Genomic DNA, 26,195 nt, shown 5'->3' on the forward strand with positions numbered 1-26,195 from the left:
TTCCACACACCGCATGGATGTTGATATCAATGTTTTAGTTTAGCAGCCTTTCTCTCTAGGTACCTCTGCTTTGCATCTGTGATGGATGTGTCATCATTCCTGCGGACTACCTTATTAGATTCATTCTCAGAGTCACCTGGAATTTCAAAATAAAAAATCAAAATGAAATGGTTAAGAAAAAACTCCTGAACAAAGCTTGGCAAAATAAATGAGCACAAACTCGATGGATATGAGGTAACATTACACAAATGTTGGAGAGGCAAGCAAAAAAATTCTGTGCTGCAAGGAAAAAGCAAAAACAATTCTTTAAGACAAATAATATTGTGCAAAATCTTCAATGAGATATTGATTTTACCAGAATTTCCATTGGCTAGTGACCAAAAATGTTTGTCTCTGCAATGTTTCATTTCCAGCCTCATATCCCTTTGACCTTTTAAACAAAAGGCCTATTGTCATTTGCCAAATTTTAAACAATCTTATCCTCTTTTTTTCACAAGGTGTCTACAATGTGGGATTCTGTGGCCCTGCAAAGAAGCAGTTAGCTGGGCAGACAATGTAAAATCTGGTCTTGTGAGGACAGAAGTCAAAAGTTATACCAGGCTAAGCCAAAAGCAGTGTCAAGACCCAAAAGCACCAGTCTGGTTGTTCAATCAGAGATAACGTCTCAGGAATATTCATGCTACAACCCGGGCGATCAGACAAAACACTGATGTTATATAAGGCAGAATGTTTGACTTGTGAGAAATAGCAAAATAAATAGCATGGTACCTTAATAAGAAAACTTCAGTCATGGGAAAGGGAAATTTGTATTGTTGAACTTCATTACAGAGCTAAATCTTTCCAAGTCTGAAGAAAATACTTAGAATTCTGATCAAATATTAAACATATTCCATAACTCAACATTACTGTCAAGAAAACGACTCGCTTAGTGGTGATTAGAAATCTCTAGGACTAAAACTTGGATTAAAAGATTTACCAGAGACAAAAATGAGTATGCCTCAGGATATGATAGACAAAGGGAGCAGTATGTAGATATATTTAGCACAAAGAAAATTCAACAATAATCACACAATGATGACGGTACTATTAATATGTGATGTTTATATAGTGCTCAATGAAGGTAGATTACAAAATGAAGATAATGAGAGAACAATAATGAAAGGGGGAAAAAAGGGAGAAAAGGATAAAGAAAGAAAAGAGAGGGATTAGATAGAGGGAGAGAGATAGAGTGTGTGAGAGAGAGAAAGATAAAGGTAGAGAGAGGAAAAGAAAGGGGAGGAATTCAGGGGCCCGTTTCATAAAGGACTTGCAACAGTTGTATCTTTGCCATTATGGCGACTACCATGGCAACCTTGATTATGATTTGCTGCTGAGCCCTGTTACCATGGTAGTTGCAATAATGGCAGAGTTACAACAGTTGCAAGTCCTTTATGAAACGGGCCCCAGAGAGGATAGTGAGATGGGACACAAGAAGATATAGGGAAAAGAAAAAAAAATAATCAGAAAAGGGTAAAGGAAGAGAGAAAGATAAAGGAATAGTAGAGAGACAGATTGAAAGAAAAAAAAGGAGGAAAGAAAAAGAGAAGTGTGATGGAGGAGAGAAAGAAAGCCAAACCAAACAATCAGATCACTTCTTATTGCATAAACACATTGGCCTGAATTCATAAAGGTGGTTTTGAAAACCCACGGTCGAGTAAATGATTTATGCAGATTTCCTGTATAAATTACGCTTACATGTATTTTAGCGCGTATCGTGCGCGTGTATAAAATTGTCCAATGCTGATGCGCGCTTTTGTCACAGTGCGCCAAATTGACGCCTGTGACCATGGGTAGATACGCTATTTTATTCACGAGTCCACTATAATAGTCCACAAATAGCGTGGATAACCACGGTAACAGGCGTCAATTTGGCGCACTGTGACAAAAGTACGCATCAGCATTGGACATGTTTTAATATACGCGGTAAAATAAGCGTAATTTATACAGGAAATCTGCATAAATCATGGAATCAACCATGGGTTTTCAAAACCACCTTTGAGAATTAGGGCCATTGGGTCTATGTCCTGATAAAGAAGAGAAAACGTAAGGCTGAAGACATAAATTGTTGGAATACCTTTCAGCTTCTTTTTCTTGTCACTACTCCCTCTTTCTTCCTTCGTCCCTCTATCATCAGAGTCTTCATTTTCAGTCTTATCACTGGATGGCGCTAGACATCCACTCAGTGCATAGGCATCCAGCTCATGTAGTCTGGGGAGGAGTTCTTTGACCCACTCATATTTCACCTGTTAATTATGGAACGAAAACAATGAAGCTTAATCAGGCTGAGTTCAAACCTTACTGTAGCATTGTGCGCATAAGATTTTTCTTGAAACCTAAGCCTTGAGAACCTTAACACCTGAGTCAAGATGAATTACACGTACATCAGTCATGTACTGTATTTACAACCAATAAGTATTTTCAACAAAACACTATACACACATTACAAATACAGATTTTCATTTTGAGCGCTAAACCTGAATGAAAGACAGTACTAATAAGAAGCAAATTTTTTGTGCATACTGTGTCCAATCTAATGCACCAATAGCTTTCATGCAATAGCTCATAAATAGAATGAAAATAATCAATTACATCATTGTATTTGCTATTCCATGGAAACCTACAGCTTGTTCCAACTTGAATTGACTATAGTGCTATCTTGAGAAGATATGAACATAGCAGTTTCAAAATAGAACATAATCTTTACTCTTTCATATCAATGTTTTATTATAGACAATATTTTTTTCCCCAATGAAAAAAGCATGTGCATGCGAGTAAATTAGTAATTTGTTCTGTTTGAAAAAGATGCTTACTTCACATCTTCCTGAGAAAGCAACATACACAAATATTTCTTTCTTAGGTTAGCCCAGAGAATAATAGTGTCTCCTTAAATTCATTAGTAAGAACAAGGAAATGATTCAAACCCCTATTTGATTAGCTTTGATTGATCAAATTGACAAAATTAGTTTTTTAAGTTTCTTTAATTCACTCTTTATATTTAAAGCTTAATTAGATTTCTATGGATAATAATAAAAGTGCATTTGCATGTGAAAACTTGTAAAATAAGGTTTCTATTGTGTAGCCAGTTTAAAGATTTTAGTACCGGTAATTAGTTTAATAATTTTATTCACATGAAATAGGGTCATAAATTGCTTTGCTTTGTTTCCTCACAATGGTGTGTTATCTAAAGTAGATGTTAAATAGTTGGATTAAATACCCAAAAAAATATTAAGCAGCATCGCCACCTCAAAACTATTAATGGTAATCTTCTTTGCCTTTTAATTAATCCACCGCTCCTAACAGCATAAAATTGCCCATTTTCCATCTAATTGATTTATACTTATTTGTGATTTCAGAGTAGACTGACAACAAAAATACATGTATGTGAAATATAATAAATCAGCATAAAAAATAATACCATATATCTGCCTCTTTCATTTGAATAAAAAAAAAAGGATATCTAAAACTCTTTGCCAATATGAAATAGTACGAATTATCTTCTATTTGAAAAATACTTACTTCATATCTCCTCTAGATAACGCTATATATATATATATATATATATTAGTAACAATTTAAACATCAATTTTCATATTTCTACATGTATTAGGATTTAAGACATTTTTATCATTGCTTTTTTATTACCATTAAATGAAAAACATTGGTGCATTGTAATTTGTATTCATAGATTCCCCCCCCCCCTTCCTCATTTTTGTCTTGCCTTTTGTATGGGTTTTAGGGTGCCAAATGGAAAAATTATCAAGCCAAACCACAGAATGACGTAAACTCAATGGCCCAAATTCACAAAGGTGGTTTTTAAAACCATCAGTTGAATCCATGGTTTATGCAGATTTCTTGTATAAGTTATGCTATTTACCACGTATATTAAAAAATGTCCAATGATAATGTGCGCTTTTGTCATAGTCAACCAGACTGACAACTGTTGCCATGGTTAAGTACACTGTTTGAAGAGTGGACTCATTAATTCAAAACAGTGGACTCATGAATAAAATAGCATGGATAACCACGGCAACAGGTGTCAATTTGGCACGCTGTTACAAGAGCGGGCATCATAAATAATTTATACAGGAAATCTGCATAAACCATGGGTTCAACCGATGGTTTTAAAAACCACCTTTGTGAATAAGGCCAGGAAAGATATGAAATGCAAAAATATTAGAACTGCATTCATTATGCGATGTAAGCATATTCTTAATATATCTTGAAAACTGATTCTTAAATACATTACTTCTTTAATGGGAATGCTGCAAAGGCAAGCAAGACAACAAAAGACCGCAGACAAATCAAGCTCTAAAGAAAATTAATGTAAACTAAGTTTTGTCTCAAGTTGTGTTGACTTACTCATGAGATATGTAAAATTACTTATGAAATCATGATGAAGTCATTATGACAAGATACAACAAAACATATACTATCACAATAAAATCATAATGACATCATATAACACAATATATGGCATCATAATGAAATCCCTATGATATCATGACTTTGCCTGTCCTGGTTGGGAAAATTTAGAATTAAAGTGAAAAATGAAAATCCATATTTATTATTCAAAATGAAATATGAAATAGAAATACTTCAAAAAACATTTTTTCTCCACAATTGATAGTGGGCCCGGCAGCCACTAGGTAGCACTAAATTGACTTAGCTCTATCCCTTGAATTGTTAAACGCCAAACAGGGTAGCAGCAACCCCCATCTTTTAAAGCTTTTTGGTCTGATACTGAAGGGGCTTGAACTCCTGACCTCCCAGTCGTGACATGGATTATCTACCAACTGAGCCAAGATGCGTTTTTTTTTTAAGTGCTAAATGCATGTTCAATAATGTAGCAGTGTGATGTGTCTCACCAGCTCTGATCATTATCACATGTATTTCTGAGCTGTATTGCACCATGTCTGAAGGAGGTTAAAGTGAAATTTGTTCCTTACCGGGCATACAGTCCTCATGAAGACCTTGGATGTCTGTATGACTTCATTATAAATCACCCAGTCAAGCTCATCATCGCGCCCAAACAACTAGAAATAAATACATAAAAAGTTACATTAGACAAGTAATCATTATTATTATTATGCTACACCAACTCTAAAGAGAATGGGTGGCTGAGGTAGTCAAGATGTCCACAATTCAAGGTCTGATTTCAGTGGCGTACCTAGCATTTTCCACAGGGGGGGGGCAACCACAAACAGGATTTTTTACCAGAAAAAAATTGACAAGCCAAAAAAAAAAAAGTCCTCAACAGGATATAAAGAAGATTTCACAGCAAAAAAAAAAGTGTCATCAACTTCTCGTCAGTTTGCCCCCTCACCCCCACCTCCCCTCATCCCCCCGTAGGTATGCTAGTGTGTGATTTTATTTATCTTTCTGTGAAAGGAGTAAAACTACATTTTAGAATTAATATAATGAATACTGTATTTGAGTGCCGGCAGGCACAATGTAAACTGAAAAAAATTCAATGGTCGTTTGTCATTCTTTTAACCTACATGTAGCAGTTTGAAATATGATTATTTGAGCATGCTTTGAATGAATTTGAATGATTGCTTCTAAGGTGAGGATTTAATGAAAACTTAGAAGCTTATATGTAACATTCAGTGTTCTACACTGGACTGCAATCAGATTTACTGTGTGTAATGTGAGTACGTATGTGTGAAATCAATACATTATTGTCAAATATTGTGCCGCATGATTTTAAGCACCATCACATATGTTTGGTAATAACGCAAAAGCTGTAACTTTTACAGTGAGCAAATACCCAGAAAGTCAATATCATACAGTCCTTACTATGATTTTCCTTTGTTAACTTTCATAGAAATCGGTAATAAATATAAAGAAAGCTTACACAAGAAGAAGGGTGTAGGAAGACGCCTATACCGTGGCCTTCCATGGTGCGGTAGCCACGCCCAGTGGTAGCTTTCCGAGCAACCTTACCAAAGAACCCACTACAGAGGGCTCTCCTCAAACGATCGCTGGTCGAACCCGAGTTATCCTCCTCTGGGAAGTCAGGATTCTGCATGAAATTAATAAGGATGAAGAAAGAGGTCATTATGTAGGCTTGGCATATCTGATGAATGCTAAAAATAACAGACTTTAATAATGAAAAAAGGAAACTTTGCTTATAAACAGGGGGGGGGACTTTATTTTAAGAGTGGACAGCATCTACGAGAACTGTCTTGAAAATAAGCACCCTAAACAAGGATCTAAGGGTAGGAAATCTACCAGGACACTACACAGATATCTCTAATTATTTGGAAATACCCTAAACCAGCATATTCCCATTTTCACTCAAGAACTTTGACTTGGAATTGAATTTGAGACACAGGGTTTAGGATCCCTTTTTGAGTTAGGACGTTTTATTGGGTTTTTCATTGAGAAGGTTTAAAGGATTTTCTGTGTTTGTGTCTTATTATAGTATACGTCCCATATTCAGTGCAAATTACAGACCCTTTTTCATTTTTTATCTGATTGGCTCACAGCAAATTTGTCAGTGAATATCACAAATGATCTGTTTCATGAAACTTCCAAAATTTGAAAATTTTGAACAAAAAGTGAAACAGTTGAGGACGGTTTTTGACTGGATGAGTCTAACCTTCATCTGTTGATGGAGGATAGTCTCAAGTTGTTTATGTACACTCATAGCTGTCTTGACTCCTCTCCAATGTATACTATGCTTCCTACACCATCTTGAAGGAGATTCACTGGATAATCAAAAATAAGTGATAAAAATAATTCAATAAATAATTCAAAGGACAAGTCCACCCCAACAAAAACTTGATTTCAATAAAAAGAGGAAAATTCAACAAGCATAACACTGAAAATTTCATCAAAATCGGATGTAAAATAAGAAGGTAATGGCATTTTAAAGTTTCGCTTATTTTCAACAAAATAGTTATATGAACGAGCCAGTTACATCCAAATGAGTGAGTTGATGACATCACCCACTCACTATTTCTTTTGTATTTTATTATATGAAATATTGTTATTTTCTCGTCATTGTCATGTGAAATGAAGTTTCATTCCTCCCTGAACATGTGGAATTCCATTATTTTAACATTTTTTGCTTCAGGCAAGGAGGTCCTAATCGTCAAATTCGTAAAAATTGAAATATTGTATAATTCAAACAATAAAAAACAAAAGAAATAGTGAGTGAGTGACATCATCGACTCTCTCATTTGGATGTAACTGGCTCGTTCATACAACTATTTTGTTGAAAATAAGCCAAACTTTGAAATGTCATAACTTTCTTATTTTACATCCGATTTTGATGAAATTTTCAGCATTGTGCTTGTCTGATTTTTCTCTATTGATTCAAATCAACATTTTTCTGAGGTGGACTTGACCTTTAATAACAAAAGTGATTTAGAACAATAATTATACTTGCTAGTGATGGTGGTGATTTTTTACCAGACTGCTAAGAAAGCATGAATGCATGGACGCAAGCAACCAGAGGACCAAAGGCTTAATGTTCTCTCTGAAGGACTTTGTAGTGGGAATAGATGCTTTACCAAAGGGCAATAGCACACCATGTTGGAATTGAACCCGGCACATCGGAATCCAAAACCCCTGATCTACTGACTGGGCTATCACACCAAATCACATTAAAGAATAAATTCCTGCCGATTGCCTAACACCAAATCACATCAAAGAAAAATTCCTGCCGATTGCCTAACACCAAATCACATCAAAGAATAAATTCCTGCCGATTGCCTAACACCAAATCACATCAAAGAATAAATTCCTGCCGATTGCCTAACACCAAATCACATCAAAGAATAAATTCCTGCCCATTGCCTAAATCTGCAACATTGGATAAGCTTTAACATTGCAGTGAAAGGAGAATTTAGGGGGCTCTATTTTTATTTACCTTTTGAGCATTTCAGGGACAAAAAACGCCCAAGCCCCCATGGAATTTTTTCCCCTGTTGAGCATGCATCAGTATTTCGAAAAGATTTTTGGTCATGGAGGGGGGATGAGATGAGGGTCTCCCTTTATCAATAGACTACTTTTAAACTTTGAAATTCAAGGGGGGAAGGGTGCCATGTCCAGCCCCCCCCCTGGGACTGCCCATGCTATTTAGTATTAATCTAAATCACTTCCAACTAGTCACAAGCAACGACAGAGCCATATTCCGTGTGGAATAGGTTTATTGTTTACACAGCTGAGGCTATTGCTTAACACACATCTCCAGCTGGCCCTATATGTGTAGTATTAGCAAAGCTCAAAACACAGCACAATAACTTGACTGTGATAAACTGGATTGTATATCACATGATACCAAAACAAAATGATGCTACCCCACTAAGTGGTCAGTGAAGTTCAAATGGGAATAAAGAACTGAAATACAATATTTTTTCACTGGCAAATCATGCTAACAATGAACCAACAAACAATATAATAACATAATGAATAAACACAAAACAACATGAAAAATAAATACCTTTCACTGCACTTTTGAAATACAGCCAGGAGAGTTGTGAAGTCATTAGATCCTCCTGCTTTATCAGCTAATTTCTGATGAGCTTTATGCGCTTCAGCCTGCTGATCAGAATCACCTGGGGTGAATTACATTATTGCAAGGTGTTGGTTAAACAAGTCTTAAACGGCGCTGTTTATCAAAATTCCATAAAGGAAATTAACAAATGTAACATAATTTTTCATGGTGATTCTGAATAACAGTAATATTTTTGAAGAATCAATAACTAGCCATTTTTTGCAATACTCACGCTTGCTAAGATCCACCCCTCGAAAAAAGAATATGCCCAAACCTGTGACTTGATAACGCATGTTGCGTCAATGGCAGTCAGTTCTCGCCTTTGCAGTTATAAAGATTGTACACTACATGATCTCAGCATATCAGACAACTGACTGAAATTTTTGACGGATGACCTAAAAGAGACAACTTTATGGAATTTGTCAGATGCACATTATTTGTTAAGAAAATGTTTTCTTCTTTTTATTTCACATCATACAAAGTAAAAAGCCTAAAAACCCCTGGAAAAATTCTATGAAAGGATGATCTTTGATGAAACATCTAAACAAAAATCGTCTGCTCAAAGATTTTACCAGGTTGTCAGATTTCATCAAACGACTATTCACTTACCTGGCCTAATGAATACATTCTCCACAGACAGCATGGATGCGATTGGTAGCATGGCTTCAGAACACCCAAGTGCCCCTGAAAATATCACAGCCCTCGCTAGGGATAGAGGTAAGGGATACTCTACTAACAGACGACCTAAGCTGGTAATGTTTCCTCTTCTGTAATACAAAGCAGGATATAAAAAACAAATACTGATAAATATTAACACTCTTAGGTCAGGGTTCATACTAAAGATCACTATGGAATGCCACCCAGATGTTCAGATAATCATGTCGTCGTGTCTACATCTCTTAGGGAAAAGGATGAGATGACGAGGTCTTGGATATTGTTATGTCTACATCCTGTGAGAGAGATGATCGGATGACAAGTTCTTGGATCTTCTTATGTCTACATCACTTGGGAGATATGATGAGATGACAGGATCTTAGATGCGAGATCTTGTCATCTGATTATCTCTCCCAGAGGATGTAGACATGACAAGATGGTTAGATAGATAGATAGATAAATTGTTTATTAAAAATCAAGATATCATTGCGGCTAAGGCCGAATTGCGATGTATTACAAGGTAATAATGATAAAAAATATATTCAAACAGTAACATAGATAAATACAAAATAAATGACACATCTGGGAGGCACTTTTACAGGACAAGTCCACCCCAACAAAAAGTTGATTTGAATAAAAAGAGAAAAATCCACCAAGCATAACACTGAAAATTTCATCAAAATCGGATGTAAAATAAGAAAGTTATGACATTTTAAAGTTTCTCTTAATTTCACAAAACAGTTATATGCACATCCTGGTTGGTATGCGAATGAGGAAACTGATGATGTCATCCACTCACTATTTCTTTTGTATTTTATTATATGAAATATGAAATATTCTAATTTTCTCCTCATTGTCAAGTGAAACAACGATTAATTCCTCCCTGAACATGTGAAATTAGCATTGTTTAGTACTATATGGTTTAGTCAAGTTGGTCCTTATTGTCAAATCTGTACAAAATGAAATATTGTATAATTCAAACAATAAAACACAAAAGAAATAGCGAGTGATACACATAATCGACTTTCTCATATGCATATCACTAAGTTGTGCATATCACTGTTTTGTGAAAAATAAACGAAACTTTAAAATGTCATAACTTTCTTATTTTAAATCAGATTTTGAGGAAGTTTTCAGCATTATGCTAGTTTGATTTCTCTCTATTTATTCAAATCAACATCTTTCTGGGGTGGACTTGACCTTTAAGCTTCCATAGGGGAGAGAACTGACCAACAATTCGTGTGGTAAATAACTAGTCTCAAAAATGTACATTTTGAGATAACCCCCAATAATACAGAGAATGAATTAGCCTTTGATTTTATTCATACAGAGAAACTAAAATGTTTTTTATAGGAAAGTACTTATTTTGCTACTAGGTAACATATTTAGTGTGGTAAGAATGTTTTGAGTGGTGAGTTGGTATGTTATTATTCAAATGGGCCTATATTGTAAGACTATACAGCTCATAATGCTGCATTATGCTGGTCACATATGAGGAGTTGAGGTGGGTGCTGTTTAGGCTGCTAGTTCATTGCCGCTTTAATCAGAAATTCCTATTTGTGACAAAGATTAGAACAGTCATTCAGAGCTTTCAAGTTCTTTTCATGCTATTTACGAAAGATGACAGTCAAAGGTCATAAGACTTATTCTTAGATGCAGAGCTGCCAACTTGAACAAGAGCATTTCAGTATTTTAAAAGTAGAAAATCAGTATTTTGGTGAGGAAATCGGTATTTCCGAAGAAATACCATAGAACACATAAAACTGAGACTTAGAAATCAGTATTTTGCATGAAACCATCAGTATTCTTCTAATTTTTCAGTACTAAATACTGAAAATCAGTACTAGTTGGCACCTCTGTAGATGTCATAACATGAAACAAACAAAACAGACGAACAAGAACAAGATTTATTAAGCGTTCGTCTACCAGTTCGTGAGTACTCAAAGAACTTCACAAAATATTGGCTTGTTTTACAGATACGAATAAACTCACTTGTCTATAGCACCATAATAATAGAGTTGACGTAAAGCTTCTAGAAGCATTCTTTCTTCAGGCTGATCTACAAATGGAAACCTGGAAAACATCACAAAACAAAACTCTTTGTAAAAATCTGAAAAGCATAAATATCTATCTTTTTGTAGTTAGTAGTTTTAAAGGTAATGAAAGTAGTTGCAGTAAACACTAATTACACGAGAAAGTGTGTGAAACCAAGCTTAATTGTCACTATATCCATGATATCATCGAGGATCTAGATCTGGTACAGTTACATAAACTGAACTTTGTGAAATCTTGAAATCTACGCTGAAAAATGTTCAACACTGATAAGCGCATGTGGGACAGTGTATTATTGTTGCTTTGAATGTTGGCCCGACGCTTGACCCAAATCCTGTGCTTATTTGCTAATTTCTCAGCAATTACACAATTGCTTCCAGAATCCTTTGGCACATATTTTTTATTTATACAAACAGACACTTTGGTGGTCATTTCATCGGATTCTGTACGAACTCTTTTTGAATTCGTTACAACTTGAATTTATCTTTAAGGGTATATAATTCCTTTCATTCAGACCTGATAGCAACCATAATAATTATGATATAGTACTGATGCACAGTGTTACTGAGGAGCCTCTTTCATAAAATATGCATGATTATTTTCACTGTTCACGATGTTAACTTCCAAGGTAAATGTGGTCAGCAGCCAATCATAATCAAGGTTTCTATGACATTTATCATTACAGCAAAGTTAACATAACCGTAAGTGTTTATGAAACAGGCCCTAGAGCTTTAGAAAAAAAAAGTATTTTCAAGCAAGCACATTTTCATTACTCTCATTTCCATCCCTCAGCTCAACTCAGTCTGTTCTACCCTGACTAAAGGAAACAGGCAACAAAATTTTCATTTTCTCTGTTCAAAAGCAAGATGTGGAAGTCATTTACAGAGAACTCACTCAATGGTTACAGAAAATATCAGTCAAGTGTCATTCAGATATGGTGAGACAAAGTTCAGCTTAAAGGTATTTGCTAACATTGATTTGACTTTTAAAAATCTGAGCTGCGAGGTACCACTTGTCACCTGCACCTGTGATATGTTACAAAAATGAAGCCCAGAAAAAAAAAATCGCGTCTGAAAATCAAGTGCTTCAAAAAAGCGATATAAAGTGACCGGAAATACCATCTTAATTTCATCCATACACTTATGTGTTCTATTATTATCAGCATGATAGAAATTACACAAAACCATCAATTATAACGCATATCAAAAGGATTTCTTTAGATTTTTTGGTTGTTTTAGAGTTTTTAGGTTGACAAAAAGGCATTCATGTACATGTTTCATCTCTCCTTTGATATTTTTTAAATTACAGGTCTACAATGTTAGCATATGTCTTTAATTCTTCAGTGTTCTTATCAAACTGGTGAGACAATTTTAGCTCCACTCATGCAAATGAAATTATAGTCATCATTTGTCCATGCCACTCTGGACAGCTCATATTGTCTTCTTTTTTTTGGGGGGGGATAATATCATTTTTGATGCATTATACCAAATTATCTTTGGAGGAAACACCTTTGCAGTGCTTCGCTGTTAGACGAAAGTCTGATAGAACCTTTAACAAGAAGAAATATGCCAAGAAGAACATGCAGAACAAAAAATAAAAACACTCTTTTCCATTTATGAATATATTACATCACACCTTTTTTGTCATGATAATATGTTTACTCACTTGAGTATATTATATATTTTTTGTCATGATATGTTTACTCACTTGAGTATATTATGTATTTTTTGTCATGATAATATGTTTACTCACTTGAGTATATCATGTATTTTTTGTCATGACAATATGTATACTCACTTGAGTATATTATGTATTCCCATACATTTGAGGTTGAGTACTACGTTGGTCAAACTGCTTCTTTGTATCTCAGGTATCATATCTTCACTCATGCAGTTCTCATAGAAACCTCTGTAAGGAACCATATCATTGGGTAAAAATGGTGTGTATATTAATGGTAATAATGATTTAATGACAATAGTAATAATTATAATAATATCAAAAATGATGATGATGTGATAATAATAATGATAATAATAATAAAGATAATAATGATAACAATAACGAAAATAATAATCTAATAATAACAATAAAATAATAAAAAATATAGGATTTGTATAGCGCACATATCCACCTTGCTAGGTGCTCCTATATTACCCCGGCTAAGCTAGTCTACCGATTCTGGTGCTGAAGGAAAACACGCCATGGCCCTTGAATCAAACCCACGTCCTTAAGATTGGAAGACAAGAGTCTTAACCACTAGAGTATGATGCCCCCATACATTTCTAATAATGATAATGATAATACTAATATACAACATTTATATAGTGCTTAATACAGTATTTTCAAGCACCAAATATCAATTTTGCAGTAATTCCCAAAATGAGCACACATATTGCCCAAAGACAGATATTTATCAAACAAATATTAATATTTATTAAAAATAATTAAAACCATGTTTAAAATCAATGGAAATCCTCAAATTATCTGTTACTTTCTTTACATAGTTAATGACTCCTATTTCATCTAAAAACTTCAAGTATTGTTGATTATACACGAGGAAGATATTCAGTAGGCCTATAGTTTCCATTCAGTCAGAACCAAATTTTCTACATTTTCCTTTGACAAAGTTTATTCATTCCCTTTAAAATAAATCTGGGTTTATTTCATCTTACTTGCTGTATATTCTGTAACACTTGCCTGATGCAGTCCTACCAGCTCTGCCTGATCTCTGTATGGCTTCAGCTCTAAGGATGAAACAATTCAAGATAAAAAAAAACTTGTTAAATTTGATGTGAGAATAAATTGGGTAGAAAACCTCTCAAAGGAGAAGGAAAAATATTAATGCAGAGTTAACATTAATGAGAACATTTCATTACTTTTGAAAGCTTAAAATCAGTATTTTGCAGAGAAAATCTTGATTTTCAAAGAACTACACATAAGACTGAAACTTTAGAAATTGGTGCTGTGCATGAAACCATCAACATTCTTCTCATTTTTCAGTACTAAATACTGAAAATCAGTACTTTTTGGCAGCTCTGTTAATCATACTTTACATGAATAACTGCTTTCTATAAGATTTTGGAATCAACAATGTAAATAAATGTTATCATATGAATGTATATTAACTCAATATTGCTGCGTCGTATGCACTCCACAAATAAATGCTTGTAAAGAAACTACACTCTAATGTTTGGCTGATGTGATTGGTTCTGTAATTTCATTCTTTTTATGGAACAATTTTGTCGGTTTGTGAGTCTAATGGCTTTTAATGTGGAAAAAATTATGGATATGGAAGGGAGGCCAGCTACATACCCGGTAACATAAACCATTCATTCCTAAAGTAATGCGTAATTTAAACAAGTCGAACGCCTCTGGCAGTCTCGCCTGCATTACACGATTTAATATAGCAGCAGTGCTAACTTTGAAAACTACTATAAAATAATCATTCACAAAAACACCATTCATATGACATAATACCACATTCATTGACCCTAACTGAACTTTGACCTTTGACCTTGGTCATGTGACCTGAAACTCAGGCAGGATGTTCAGTAATACATCATTAACCTTATATTCAAGTTTTCATGAACTAGGTCTATATACTTTCTAAGTTATGATGTCATTTCAAAAACTTAACCTTAGGTTGAGATTTGATGTTGACGCCGCCGCCGTCGGAAAAAACGGCGCCTATAGTCTCGCTTTGCTATGCAGGCGAGGCAAAAAAAAACCTTCTGGAATTGTACAAAGAAGTAACAGTTTTCAAAAAAATCTCACCTTGAAATAGGGACAACCTGTAGAGCATCTAGACCTGTCCGATGATTATATGACATCTGCTTCACAAAACCACTGTCAATCACATACCTACATGTACAGAGAATTGATTGATATGAAGGAATTGAATGGGGAGAGTTATAAATGCACTAGGTGCAGGAGAAATTAAGAGTGACCCACTATACTTTCACATTATGTTCATGTTAATGAACCTACTGAACTTAGTATTTTATTCTGTAACATTCTGAAATAGTCTATTGTATACATACGTTTGCTCTCTTTGTATTTATCTGCATATTTACTTTGCATTTAAAAAGGGCCCAACAAAAATCAGAGTTTGTGCTGATTGGGCTATCCTTTTTAAATATGTGAAAAAAATAATAATAAATAAATACATAAAATGGATCAATAATTGATCAACAGTATCTATATTGATACAGAAAACTTTCATCGGTTGGCGATGATCAAATATAATCATGTTTAAGATTCTAACAACCTTGGTAGAAGCTCAAACATTATCGCTATCTATATTATCATCAAATATTATGCATAAAATGTCAAATCCCTAGCATTATATCATATGCACAGTTACTTAGTATCATAATTCATGTCACCTTCTCAATTTGCTTATAATTATTATCTTTTTTTTTTGCTTTTAGTTATTTGGAAGGATTACATTGCAATTAAATTTTGTTTTAAGTTTTTTAACTTTGCATTTTGAAAAAGAGGGTATCTGTTTCATACTATATGTGTTAACTTTTTCTGTAACTTGCTTCACCATAATCTGTAAACATGTAAATATTCTTGCTAAAACAATAAGGTTGAAAAAGAAACTTGGGAGTACCAGTATGGCAGATGTATGGTCTTGATCAATAGGGCAGTATGAAAAGGAAACCTACCTGATACCATCAATGGTTAGAGATGTTCCAGCAATGTTGGTAGCTACGACACATTTCCTAACTCCAACGCCAGAGGGAGCAAAAATCCTTTGCTGTAATTCTAGGGAAGGCAAACATGAGAGATTTACGGTGGATATTGAACATTTGCAGAAGCATAGATACACTCTGTTTTATTTCTAGAGACATTAAACATAGATATCATGCATTTACACAAAATTATAGTCTCCTTTAATTCTAGAAAGAAAACATTTAAAATTACCCATTCACATTAATTAATCGAACATTAGTTGCGATTGATCGGATCAATCACAACTCTTTGTAAGACGGTGTTGTTCTTGTCACATACCAGTAGGCATGGATCCATAGACGGGAAGCACCATTAAAGCCTTGACGGTTCGATCCCTGACATCATGACGATAATCAACCTGCTCTGATTTCTGGAAGAGTTTGTCACAGCACTGTTCGATCTCCGCCTGGCCGGTGAGAAAAACCAAGATGTCACCCTGCTTCTGCTCCAAGTGGGTCTCCATCACTGTCTCAACGACCTAGTGAAATAAAAATATGGAGATAACGAGGAGCAAAAATACATACAGGGTGCTACATAAGCACTTGCCCGATTGCCCGGGGCAAGTAAAAGTTAGGGTCGGGCAAGTGTTTTGAAGTAAAGACCAAAACTACTTGCCCGAATTGGGCAAACATATTCTCAAAGTAGAATGACTAAAATAAGGGTTGATATTAATCCTAATATTCGTCATGGCAGGCAAGATAAAATCACTTTGGAAAAAGAATTGCAATAACAAGGTAGAACAGTTCATGTCAAAAGAAAGAAGAGATGAATGGTTTATAAAACCACAAAACTTTCTTTTGAAGAGGCAAAACTTTTATTTCAAGGATTTTGGGGGGCAAGTGAAATAGATTTTTGGGCAAGTATACTCCAACTATTTGAAAATTTACTTGCCTGACTGGGCAAGTGCTTCTAAAAAGTTATTTAGCACCCTGATATAGACATGTGATATTCAGAAAATTTACTGGGAAAAATTTGGTGAATGCTAATTTTCGAAATGAAAGTCACAATTATTGAAAATCACAAATCAGCTTTCAGTCCACGGTCTCTATTCTATTGAAATATGTGGTTTCGCTGGTTTAAGTCACATATTGTTTTAGAGTATTACCATAATCATCTTCAACTTCAAAGTTATAATTCTAGACCAAGTATCAATCAAGTCTGTCACCCACTGAGGCTTTGTATTAGCAAACCTTTTTACATAAATGGTAAGGTTAAAGCAGCAAGATCTAGGATGGTATTGATATGTTTCACAGATCTCTTCAGTCAAAAGATTCATTCAATCATTTTCCGTAGGCTTACTCACAAAATAAAAAAAATGTTAGCATCAACTCAGGTTTTTATTCCATCACCTTTTTGGCATTACTTTGGCAAAGCAGCAAGATCTAGATAAATTTGTGCAATATATTTGTACACATTTATACTAGCTACAAGTGTATAAGCACTGCCGTTTTACCCAAGAATATTACAAGTCGTAATATGAAGCAAATTATCACCCTTTGTTTCAGGTGACAATACTAACAATCATTCCCAAAATGAATATACACATTATCTTTCCTTCAAATAAAAAGCTACATCCATCTCGCCTGTGAAGTGATAGAATGTCAATTCCAGGGGAGCGTTTCATGAAAGTATTTTATCTGACAAGTCCTGTTTTATCCGACAGTTACCTTAGTAACAGTGCCTCTCAGCCAATCAGAATCAGGGAAAGTTGTCAGGTCTGGACAAAAATGTTGATGAAACGCTCCCCAGGATACGATAATTAAGAATCCAAACCAACATACATCATCAGCAATGACCAATACAAAAATACTAACCATGAATACTTTTTGATCAAATATCATACATGTATGTCTAGATTTTAGGACATCAAATATAGATAGCATTAAAAGAATGCAAATAACAGCCACAAACCTTAGATACATAGTTGACTGTGATGTTTTTTCCCATATCCTTCTCCTCAATCAGGTTACAGTATATATCCTTGACAGGGTATAACCTTCCTGGAATCTCAAATATGGGACATCCACCCAAGAAGTCTGAGAACTTTCCCTGATCCAAGGTGGCCGACATTATTACAACTTTGAGGGGGTGTTGCCGTTTTGATGATTTCAGATCCTTATCGGAGAGGAAGAGCTGCTTGACAAGACCAAACAAGATATCCTGTAAGGAAAATATGATGAGGAGAAAAGGGTCAACAAGTTGATTAAACGGTTACACTTCGTAATTCCGAAGGTTCGTAATTCCGAAACATGTAAATTGCCTATACCTCGATGTTCGTTAATCTGAAACGTAAAAGGGTTCGTTAATCCAAACATTTGTGGCGTTATTCCTAAGGTTCGCTATTCCGAAGATTCGATAATTAGAAAACAAAATAAGGTTCCATGTTCCGAAGGTTCGTTAATCCAAAAACGAAATAAGGTTCATTGCTCCGAAGGTTCGTTAGTCAGAAAACGAAATAAGGTTTGTTAATCATTTCGTTTCTGGACTAACAAACCTTCGGAATTACGAACCTTCGGAAATACGAACTTTCAAAATAACGAACCTTCGGAATTACGAATGTATGCAGATTAAACAACTAAAATTCAAAAGTTTTTGCATGACATGCATGAAGTGACATCCAGATGGCGATGTTGATATTAAATCAACAAGGTATACTAAAGAAGGAGGTGAGTAGGAGAATTAGGTTTTGGATAAAAGATGTACTTGAATAGTGCAAAGTGGAGGAAGGGTGATTGCCGCGAGGATGAGATGAATCCAACCATCCCTGTTCGATGAGGACAAAACTTTGGACTACTGGCAAACAAATGATGTATGGGAGATTGAAAGGAACGATCTGAAGGCCACCACACACCTTACGACCCCGACCGGTCGCTGACTGGCTTGCGACTGGGTGAAGGGAAATGTGACATCACAGCTCTTGTCAGCTTTGAATCGCAGACCAGTCAGAAACAAGTCGCAAGGGAAATCGGAAGGATTTGACATGTCGAATCCTTATGACTGGATCGCAAGCTCAATCCAACCTCCAGCCAATCAGACAGCAGAGTTGCATAACGCGTATTATGATAAACAACGCGCATACGCAGTAGTAAGCGCAATTTCTCAGATGCTATGCCAAAAAGCAAAAAGTGCATGTGTGAGTCGCAGATCGGATCGCAAGGTGTGCGGTTTCGAGGTTTATGACTGCCTTGCGATTCATCTCCCCTCACTCAGTCGCAAGTCAGTCGCCAACAAGTCGGGTCGTAAGGTGTGTGGTGGCCTTTACTCTTTTCACCTGCAACAAGTTCAATAATGCAGATAAAATTTCAAATATTACTACCAAAATCCATGCAAACAGAAAAATTCATAAAATCCAAAGAAAACTCATTGCTAATTTACATGTAAAATCAAAAGTTTGCCCTAATTATCTAAATAATGCCCCCTAAATGCTGTGTGTTTGGTTAAGACTCTTTATAGGAATCTGATCAAATGTACGTTAAAAGATTTCAACATCACAATTTTTTTCTTACAGTATGTCTTTGTTTTTCGACTTTTTTTTTTGTTTTTTCAATGGTAATTGTCTACGACTTTATTTTAATAAACATGATGAAATTACTTGATTTTAATCAGTAAAAGGAAAAATAATGAAACATATATGAATTTTGGCTAAATACACTATTTACATTAGATTTGTACATGTATTCATGTTTTTGAGCAATTTGGGGTCTGCATGCACTTACAAAATGTTGTGTAATTTCCGAACCGCATTCCTGGGGTCAACAATTTTGGTCACAAAAGTTGCGCTAGACTTGAAAGTAGAAAGTCAGCGAGCAATGCGGGAACTAATTTGGCGCGGCGGATTTATGGCGAAAAGTGTTGGCTAAATCAGCCCCCCCCCCTTCGAATTACTAGGTTTAAATGACTAGTTCCAAACGGCATAAAGTACATCCTGCCATTGGTCAGAGCATGCTCTCACACATAATAATAATAACAATAGCCAATTTTTATAAAGCGCTTTTCCCAGAATGGCCCAAAGCGTGTTACAGCATATTATTACCCCGGTCATTGCATTCATTTCAATCATGCACGAAAAGTGCACAATTTCCACTCCCTGGGGAGCATTTCTTGCAGCCACATTATGGCGCTGGCAAAATCAAACATACAATATCTTTCGCATCCTACCGGGTAGCAATTTAGCACCTGGGTCGAGAGTGGCAAATTGTGGATTAACGCCTTGCCAAAGGACGCTAGACCGTGGTAGGATTCAAACACACGACCCTCTGTTTACAAGGCGAGAGTCAGAACCACTACACTACGGCTCTTCCACATAGCCATCAATGAGGTAACAGAAAAATTCTATGTGCATGACTTTTAGTTTTTGTCTTTATTTTTTGTGGAACACGCCCCCCCCCCCATGCATGAAAAAAAAATGAATTACTGTATCTAAACTCCTTTCGTGAGCCTCATCAAGAACAATAACACTGTAATGAGTGAGTTCTCTGTCTCTCAGAAACTCCCTTAGAAGACATCCATCGGTCAAGTACTTGATTGCAGTCTCTGAAAGATAAGGAAAGGATAATAATCAATTAGAGAGGAATACAAACCAACAAAAATTTATTGGAGAGAAGAATGTCCAGAGAAACACATAGGTGGAAGTTGGAACAAAAGAAATAGTTATGATATGTTTAACATTGTTAAAAACTGTGAAAACAATTATGGGGATTTTAAACTTGGCTGCAACTTCCAATGATATAAGTGTGGTGTAAGTAAAGGACTACACCTACATTAGCTCCAAATACAAATTGCCACCATTATCATAGTTTTTATTCAGAACTGTAATTCTATTTTATAAGAGCATTTATTTTCAATGATCAATGCTTTTGGGGAAAAAGATGCTGGGGAAGAAAATTGCTTATTCCTAGTAGGCCAACATAGTTCATTTATAGACAAATGGAAAATAGTTATTAGCACTTGCCACAATCTACTCTTCAAAATGCCAATCGAGTTTTCAATGAAAATAATCCTAACATAACATAACAAGTACACTGTATGTTGAATACTTTGTGTTCTTGGCTTTTATTTTGCGATTATAGCTCGGATAAATACTCTAGATCAGGTATCAATCACAGTAATCTCATTTTGTAAAGAGAAATCCTTTGTCGCGGGACAGGTATGTCCCGATATTCTTCTTAAATTAGCACAACAATAACAATAATAGTTATAATAATGATGACGATGTTGATGAATAATAAAAACAATAATAATGATAGTAGCGATTTCTAATGATCTTGTGGTAAATACTAAATAATCCAGAAATGATTTATTGATGCCATGTATTGTACAAATAGGCCTCTACAGAATGTTACCAAAATGAAATAAAGGGGGAAAATTAAACAACTCTAACTTGTGTACATGTATCTCTTCAAACAGCAAAAATTCAAGTTCCAAGACAAATAATATTAGGGAAATTAGGGAAAATTTTCATAAATCTGTATTAAGAGTGACTTTAAGAATGACAAGTGATCCTTTCTCATGGTAAACTGTATTCACCATTAGATGTTCATTTGTGAATATTTAGCATGTAAGAAAGGAACACCAGGGCTCCGTAACACAAAGATTACCGATCAATCGCTAAATGAACTGAAGGTTACAGGCGCATTAGGTTTAAAATACTGACCATGGACCAATCATTGCACTTCTTTCATATTTGCAATTCATCGCAAACCTTTGTGTTACGGACCCCAGCTGTTCTTAAAGTCACTCTTAACTTCATGAACAGCTTTATGAAACACCCACCAGGGCTCCGTAACACAAAGGCTTGCGATTAATTGCAAATACGAAAGGACCGCACTGATTGGTCCCTGGTCAGTATTTCAAACCTAATGTGCATGTTAACATTGATAGTGATTGGTCAGTTAATTTAGCGATTGATCGCTAATCTTTGTGTTACGGAGCCCAGGAGTGAGAGTGAAAGTTGTATCTTACCATCTGATGTACAATCATCAAATCTGACTTGGTATCCAACTTGACCTCCGACCTTACATCTCATCTCTTCTGCAACTCTTGATGCAACAGACATGGCTGCCACACGCCTTGGCTGTGTCACCCCAATAGTCCCATACTTGTGGAAACCTGAAAATAAAGTCCATATTTAAATGTATATCTTGAAGTGGATTTGGAAAAGCTTTGTTGATTTAAACTGTGCCTTTCAAAGCAGGACATATAAGGCTGTATTGACAGTAGCATAGCATGACTGAATGTGTGAGTTGCATGGCCCAACCAGAAACGACATCTGACGATTGGAAGGCCAAATAACCCTCAACAGCCCCCAGAACTACCCACATACTACATACAAAATATTACTCACAGCAAATATGATGCTTTCATACAGGATTATCAGAAATTCATTGTTCCCAGGTTCATTGATGTTTGAAGTGAACTTCATTTCATTTTTGGGGGTGATATTGTAAAAATTAGATTCTGATTGAGAATAAGTGGGGATTTTACATCATCAGCTTTTTCAATGGCATAATGAGCCAAAAATATGGCATATTGTGTAAAATTAATAAAAAGTTGCGAGCAAAAATTGCAACATAAATCCAAGTTTGTGATAGATTTTGAAATAATTTATATTCAGAAAATATATTACACCCTTGTCCTTATCTTTTTCCTTTTCTTTTATTTCATTTTCTTTTTTTTTTCCTTGGTCGCGATTTTTTTTTATTTTGGGGGGGAGGCTCTTGCCCAGTGAGCTTTCTTATTGCATATTCATGAACAAGCATACAATTTTTACAGTGTCATGGCTTTGATATTCCTCTGCCCAATTTGATAAAATTGTAATTTTTTTGTTTACCTGATTTCCTCGTACTGTTAAATTTGAAACAAGCCCAATACTTTGAAGATGGCATTCTGGGGTGAGACCCGCGAAGGGTTTCGTCTAGGCCTATATCTTCTTTCTTTTAAAAAATTTCAAGAGTGAAATACCAACTTTCTATCACAATATAACACATAAGCTTTCTGGAGGAGAAGGCATATTACTAGAGAGATAGAGAAAAAACTGTATCGCCATGAATGGCACAAGTACTAGAGATAGAGTTTGACTACCAACTATCATGATTCCTCCTCCAGCAAAAAGCGCTAGATTCTACATAAATCTAGCTATTATTATTATTATCAAGATTATTATCTAAATGACATGTTGTGTCATTTTAATGAGATAATCATGTCATTAAAATGAGATAACAAGTCATTCTACTGAGATGAAAATATTTTTACATGTCCCTTTGCTGGCTCCATAGTACAATGCCTGATCTTTGATTTGGACGATTCCATTCTCTTGGATGCATCACTATTCCACTGGAATTTTAAGTCAAAGTTAGTCGATGAACAAAATGTCAAATTTCAGTATCTTGGCATAAGCAAAAGAAAATTATCCTTATCCTCCTATCTACTGCAGGGATGGTGGCCCTAGGTCGACCACTCCTAGGACGGTCTCTAACTTCATTAGTAGCCAAATACTGCTGGCTCAAATTTGAAATTATTGTTGGTGACACTTAGAAATATTGAACCACTTGTCTACATGATTGCCCAGACTGCAACATTCCTATTGCTCTTGCATGCTCTTGGTTGGAAAGCTTCATCTTGAAAGTGAGTGTCCAAACGATTCATCTCATTATGCATCTCATGATGCATCTCATGATGCATCCCTAAGCATTCAATTCAAATGATAAATGCATGTTGAAATTGCTGAATGTATGCCTACAGGATGGCCATGTTCATTAGCATTTGAATGGTCCATTTCTTGCAATTTTCTTTTACTGACATTGCTATTGTTTAAAGCATGTAACCACTCATGCATGACTGTTAACATGAAAATGTCATGTCATACTGGAAGAGGAATATTGTCTGGTCATGTTGACATACAATAATTTGCCTTTAATCAAATATCTATATGGAATATTTCAACTTTTTTAAGTGTCCAAGAACTTTTTTTGCTGAGTGTATATATACATAAACAGAGAGATTTTGTGAAATAAAAAGAAGTTCATGTTAATCTTAACTCAAATCGTTAGGTGCGCATACTTGGGGACCACCATCATACCACCCATGGGTACATTACTGCTGCCTTGCACAGGATAACCACTGGCACGGCACTTGCAATACCTTTAGGGTTATTATTTTTAAATTAGCATTTTCACTGAGATTTTAAATCAGCTTTGGATATGAAACTTGCCAAACGAAATGAAGCCAATTTCATTTCCTCTCTGTCTTTCTGGTAATTTATATCAATGATTTTTCTTGATGTCGAAGAAGGCATGGACCCAAATCGCCTGTTTTCTCATACGCATAGAGAGGGCACGCAATATTATTCAATAAACTTGCTTGTTAAATGCCGGATCAGCTGTACTGCTGGTTGCGTTCTAGGCACTCAGCAATTTTTGACAAGCAAAAAAAGAAAAGAAAAGTTATCAACCCAACTTTTAGGGCGGGACCACGCAAATTTTAGGGGGGAGCGCAAGAAACAAAATTGATAAGCAAAAAAGAAATTGTTATCAACTAAAATTTCAGGGAGGGACCACCAAAAAACAAGTTATCAATCCAACTCAAGTTTTAGGGCGGGACCACACAAATTTTAGGGGGGGCGCTGGAAACAAAATTGATAAGCAAAACGACTTGAATCGAGACTGTTCGATAGGAAAAATTCGCATTTTTCTTATTTAATCTTATTTAACAAATATTAAAATTTATTTCATGATCATAAATAATTTATATATTTATATGAATTATTCATGATCATGAAATAAATTTTAATATTTGTTAAATAAGATTTTTTATCTCTAAATTGTTCGTTAAGACGGCATTGCTTTCCGGAAGTACGTCATACATAAGCGGTTCAAGGGTCGACGCTATTGTATTTCCGTTGTTTACATGTGGAACGAGGGGTCTACGCGGCATCAGTTAGGTAAGAAATCTTCATTTTTTTACATTTTTAAAAGTAATATTTAAAACCTTCCTACGCATTAGGCGTAGGAAGGTGTAAGAATTAATAAAATTAACAAACATCTAGTGACTTCGGTTTAAAAAGATGGATTTTGGGGGGGAATCCATCTTTGTTTTGGTCCTTCGCTGAAGACACTATGGAGAGAGTGTCAAGACGTCAATGATGAAGAAGTATATGACATCTCTAAAAAAATCATCATCATTGCGTCCTCAAGACTAGGTTCGAGCCCTGGTCACGTCTTTCGGATGGTGACGTTAAAGGTCGGTCCAAGACGTACTGATTGATACACGTCTGACAAAACTCATACACACACATATTGGACGAGATTTGGAGGTAAGCGTTAAAAATCACTTTTATAAATAATTTCGACTGTATTTCTAAAATTAAATTAGATCATAAGATGAAGAATAATAAATTGAATAAATTTAGAAGATTTTGGCGTGTTTTACTAGTATTCTCTCACAGTCACATTCGTGTGATGAATCATTTGAATGAATGAAATCGTCAAAATTCAATAACATTGTCATTATAAAATGACATGCATTTTGCGAGGTTAGTATAACTGGCGCCGTATCTCGCATGCTAGATTCCCCACAGGCAGGATGGTTACAGTGACTCGACTCCACCGAGTGAAGTCGCTGAGCTGTGCAGGCACGCGCGCACGACAATACAAAATACATGTACAAGACCATTCATGACATGACACGAATCATTACGCATGGGGCAATGGTATAAAATCACCGATAATAGAAATATGCAATCATGTAGCATAAACTCACCAGATTCATATAAGAATTGGGGGAGTTGTGTAGTTTTACCGCTTCCAGTTTCTCCTACTATGACTAGAGCTCTTGAGTCACGAATGGATTTGATTATGTCATTTTTGAAACCGTGTATTGGTAACGCTTCTCTACCTATGGGGGCTGCCATTTTGATTCGCTTGTTCGTTTATTTTCCTTCGCCACTGAGTCAAGTACCAACGGTGTCCGTCCATGGAAACCAGCGGATGTATATTTTGTTTTAAGCTAATTTGCATGCATGATTGATTAACATTAATTTTGATTATTTTGATGAGTTACCCCGTAAAAAATCAAATGATTTCTTCTCTTTTACTGATATATTATACTCATATGGTGGATATCTTCAATATATCGTATAAATATGACATGAAACAAAAAACTTTTTGAGCCTTTCGAACGAATAGCTATATTTACTAAGAGTGACGCGTCTCCC

General features: G+C 35.4%; 1 protein-coding gene across 1 annotated transcript; it reads right to left on the reverse strand.

The window, feature by feature from the left end:
- LOC121423193 (probable ATP-dependent RNA helicase DHX40) lies at window positions 1-26,116 on the reverse strand. The gene is made up of 17 exons (XM_041618512.1): window positions 25,742-26,116; window positions 21,947-22,093; window positions 20,400-20,518; window positions 17,897-18,145; window positions 16,265-16,463; window positions 15,919-16,018; window positions 15,023-15,109; window positions 13,921-13,992; window positions 13,046-13,156; window positions 11,189-11,269; window positions 9,152-9,309; window positions 8,489-8,603; window positions 6,641-6,749; window positions 5,894-6,061; window positions 4,986-5,072; window positions 2,114-2,282; window positions 1-136 (listed from the first exon to the last, which is right to left on the reverse strand). Exons 1-17 carry the CDS (start codon window positions 25,890-25,892, stop codon window positions 27-29), a joined length of 2,232 nt encoding a protein of 743 aa, XP_041474446.1. The 5' UTR covers window positions 25,893-26,116; the 3' UTR covers window positions 1-26.
- Between the last annotated feature and the right edge of the window lie 79 nt (window positions 26,117-26,195).

Source organism: Lytechinus variegatus, chromosome 10, assembly GCF_018143015.1.
Source record: "Lytechinus variegatus isolate NC3 chromosome 10, Lvar_3.0, whole genome shotgun sequence".
Lineage (NCBI taxonomy): Eukaryota > Metazoa > Echinodermata > Echinoidea > Temnopleuroida > Toxopneustidae > Lytechinus > Lytechinus variegatus.